At 46.1% G+C, this 4445-nt stretch overlaps 1 protein-coding gene across 1 annotated transcript; it reads left to right on the top strand.

Moving 5' to 3' along the window:
- Positions 1-209: 209 nt before the first annotated feature.
- On the top strand, positions 210-4159 carry MBL2 (mannose binding lectin 2; the record flags this gene model as incomplete). Its single annotated transcript, XM_080693879.1, has 4 exons — positions 210-393; positions 789-905; positions 3054-3128; positions 3786-4159. The coding sequence occupies 4 exons, from the start codon at positions 210-212 to the stop codon at positions 4157-4159; spliced, it is 750 nt and encodes a 249-aa protein (XP_080550005.1).
- Between the last annotated feature and the right edge of the window lie 286 nt (positions 4160-4445).

Here is a 4445-nt window from a genome sequence, read left to right as displayed (position 1 = left end):
CACCGGAGAAGACTAAAAGGGGGTTGGGGTGGAGAAGGATGTGAACACAGGAGGTCCCTTCCAAGGGGCACCTCTCACTGGGTCGGAGGAAGAGAAGGTAAGGAGCGTTGATGGGCCAGCACGGGCAACCACAGCTGGTAGCCAACACTGGCTAGACAACAAGAGATGCAATTCTTTTCTTTGACTCTCTCCACTTCAAGGTAAGGACCATGTTCCTGTTTCCATCACTCCCTGTCCTTCTCCTATGTGCGGTAAGAGTGACCTCTTCAGAAACCAAAGCCTGTGAGGAGGCCCAGAAGACCTGCTCCGTGATTACCTGTGGCATCCCCGTCACCAATGGCACCCCAGGCAGAGATGGGCGAGATGGAGCCAAGGGAGAAAAGGGGGATCCAGGTACAGGACAGATTGTTCCTAAATCGTCACCTCCAGCGGGAGACTGTTCCATGTAAGGGATGCAGCAGAGACCTGGGGAGGCTCACTTTTCATTCTGAGGGATGCTGGTCTACTCAGAATAATCTCTATACAATGGCACTGTCTCCCAATCAAAGGTGCCCTATGGCCATCCAGGACCCCGCACTTTCACATAGGAACTGATGATGTGCGATCAGCCCTCAGGACAGCCTTCTATCTCGAAGTGCAACCGGGCCTTTCTTCTCTGAGTCAGCACTAGCTAGTGAGCTTTTTGGCTTTTTCTGGCTTTTTCCTGGGGTTGATGTGAATCAAGTATTGAGCTTTTAGAGGAGAATAAGTGTCAGCCACTTAGTCTTGTTTCCATTACCTCCCAACAGGTCAACCGCTCAGAGGCATACAGGGCCCTCCAGGGAAAGTGGGCCCTCCAGGAAATACAGGGGCTCCAGGAATTTCAGGACCAAAAGGCCAAAAAGGAGATCCTGGAGGCAGTTCAGGTAAGGTGCACATCCCAGGGTGAGGTGATCTGAAGAGACCTGGGAATGGGAGAGCAGAGGGAGGTGCCCCTTCTCTTGATGTTTCACTAGAAGATGCTCAACTCTGCTTCCTGATTCAGCAGCTGCATCACATGGGGCACGAAGGGATTCTCATCAATGCCAAATACAGATTTCTAAACCACATAGGGCCACTCCCTTATCAGGCCTCAATAGGAGATGGGATCTGGCCTTTCTTCGGCTGAAAGTCCAGCGTGTGGCTCTTGGCTGCAAGGGTTATTTCAGGTGTTGTGTTTGTGCCTATTGACACAAGGGTGATGTGCAAATGGTCTGCTTCTTAGAACCCCAGGTAATGAGAACCACCATATCAATTTGTTTCTTAGTGAGATAAAGAAAATTTATCAAAGACAATAGAAAAGTGGCAACTCTCTTATTAATATTTGTCCCCCACCACTCTGAAAGAGGGCTAATATCCAGAATATACAAAGAGCTCAAAAGACTCTACACTAGCAAAACAAACAACCCATTCAAGAAATGGTCAACTGAATTGAACAGACACCTTACAAAAGAAGAGATACAAATGGCCAATAGAACATGAAAAAATGTTCAACATCATTAGCCAACAGGGACATGCAAATCAAAACTACACTGAGATTCCATCTAACCCCAATCAGAGTGACAAGCCTAAAGAAGTCAAATAACAAATGCTGGCAAGGATGTAGGGAAATGGGAATTCTTTTACACTGTTGGTGGGAGTGCAAACTAGTTCAGTTGCTCTGGAGATCAGTGTGGAGATTCCTTAGAAAACTGAGAATGGATCCACCATATGATGCGGCTCTACCACTCCTGGGTATCTTTCCAAAGGAGGTGAAATCAGAAATACAGTAACATATGCATACCCATGTTCATAGCAGCACAATTCATAATAGCCAAAATATGAAAGCAACCTAGATATCCATCAACAGATGAATGGGTTGCAAAATTATGGGAAATACACACAATGGAATTTTAATCAGCAATAAAGAAGAACAAAATCATGTCATTCACAAGAAGATGGAAAGACCTGGAGAACATTAAGTGAGATCAGCCAAGCACAGAAAGAGAAGGGACATATGTTTTCTCTAATATGCCCAAACTAGGGAGTATTGGGGATACCAGAGGGACTCCAGATGATGGAGGGGAAACCTCAGCAAAGCTAGAAAGGAAGGGTAGGAGAGGAAGAAGGCTGAGGTTGATTAATGGAGGAGCTACATTCAAATATGCGTATAAATGTGAATGTAGCATGGTTAACCTGAACAATCATTTTTGGGAAAGAGGGAAGGGAAAAATGGGGTGGGGAGGGCACAAATTACTGTGTGAATATATGCCATTGTCAATATGACCCACATTATGATGTGAAACTATAGTGTACCAATAAAAAATAAATAAAAATATTTGTCCCCCAACTTTTCGAAATAGTAAGTCTTAAAGAGTTTACTTAGAATGAGAAAATGAAAAATAATCACAAAAAATTCAAAAAGGAGATTAATGAGTTGGGAATTTCTTATAAATTATTATTATAGCATTATGATATTTAAACAATATTTGAAGAATAGGATCCAAAACTATAGTTGCACGTTGTTAAGAGTAACTAAGTATATTAGTCAGTTTTTCGTTACTCAGACCAAATACCTGAGAAAGTCAACTTAAAGGAGAAAAGATCCTGATTCCAGGTCTCTGAGGTTTCAGTCGATGGTCAGCTGTCTCTATTGTTTCTGGGCCTGTGGTGAGGCTCACTTTATGGTGGCTAGAAGCAAAAAGAGAGAAGGAGAAAGGGAGGGGCTGAGAGGACAAGATGTACCCTCAAGGACATGCCCCTAGTGACCCCTCCTCCAATTTGGCCCCACTTCAGAAAGCTTCCACCACCTCCCAAAAGTGCTGCCAAGTAGAGAGTAAACCTTCAGTGTGAGGCTTGGGGACATCCCAGATCCAGCCCGTGACACTCCACATACATGGCAAGGCAGTTCACCTCTCCCCCTTTGCTTCTTTTTGTGTTCTTATTTTGTTGGAATAACCCTACTTTTTTTTTAAACTATCCCTCCCCCAAAGAAACCCACTCTGCTCTCTAATTTAAAGTCTTTTCTGAATACCTTTGTTCCCGTTGCTTCACAGTCGACGAGGCTAAGTTGGCTCGACTAGAGAGAGAAATCAGGAGCCTGAAAGCAGAACTGGACCACACCAAAAAGCGTAAGCTTTTTCTCTCTCTGCCCCCAGCGTAGCTTCGGCCCTCACTTTTCTTCTTCAGAATAAATTAGATTGGAGTAGGGGCAGGGGGTGGAAGAGAATTAACACCAATGAATACTTATTATATACCAGGGTCTGTGCTGGGCTGGCATTTTATTGTAATGTGGTTTCATTCCACTCCCTCACCAGCCCTAGTTGTGGTTATTATCTTTGTTTTATTGACAGATGAAGAAAAAGAGGAAGTACAGGTGATTCATATCACACAGCTAGCAAGGGTTGGGGAAGGATTCAATGGAGTCTATGTCTCCAAAGTCTCTGCTCCCTCCTCCACACCTGCGGCTCTCAGATGGCTGTTGATGCCTCTTTCCTGCCCTGGTGTCCACGCCTGGCAGCAAGGCCCAGGCATACCTCCTACGGCCACCTGTGCTGGGTGGCTTGTAACTGATGCTGGTCTCAAGGATGGGATATTTCAGGAGAGTCCAGGGGTTGTGTGTCCTTCCATGCCTCTGCAAATGGAGTGTGCCTTCTTCTCAGGCTCTGCCCCAAGGGTGGAACTGAATCTCAGAGTTCTGAGTTCCCAGAGAAGGAAGGCCTTTTTCCACTACTGTCCTGGGCTGGTCTCCGAACTCAGTCAGCCTCATCTACTCTTTGTGATTTCAGTGCTATTCTTCTCCTTGGGCAAAAAGTCTGGAAAAAAGTTATACGTGACCAACGGTGAAAAGATGCCTTTTTCCAAAGTGAAGGCTCTGTGCACGGAGCTCCAGGCCACAGTTGCTACCCCCAAGAACGCCGAGGAAAACATGGCCATCCAAGAAATAGCCAAAGACCATGCCTTCCTGGGAATCACGGATGAGCAGACTGAGGGCCAGTTCATATACCTGACAGGAGGGGCGCTGACCTACAGCAACTGGAAGAAGAATGAGCCTAATGACCACAACTCAGGGGAGGACTGTGTTCTTGTCCTGAAAGACGGGTTCTGGAATGACATCTCCTGCTCGTCCTCCTTCCTGGCCGTCTGTGAGTTTTCAGCCTGACACAGCCCATTCTTGAGCTCCTCCTTTGACTCCTTGCTGAGCTCTCCACTGGTTCCAAAGAGAACCCAATGCTGGCTTCCCCATGCCTAGTGTTAAGTCATTCTTTTGTGGGAGGGAAGAAGAAAGAAAGAACATAGGTCCGTGGGGAGAAGTACTAGGGAGTGGACCCAGGGGTGTTCTACCTCTGAGCTACACCCCCAGCATTTTTTTAAAACCAGGCCTGGCTAAGTTGCTAAGGGCCTCGCTAAGTTGCTGAGGCTAGCCTCAAATCTTCAGTCTTTCTGTT

Source organism: Muscardinus avellanarius, assembly GCF_963383645.1.
Source record: "Muscardinus avellanarius genome assembly, chromosome: 4".
NCBI lineage: Eukaryota > Metazoa > Chordata > Mammalia > Rodentia > Gliridae > Muscardinus > Muscardinus avellanarius.
Note: the sequence above shows the minus strand (reverse complement) of the source record. Positions and strands in the feature narration are given on the sequence as shown.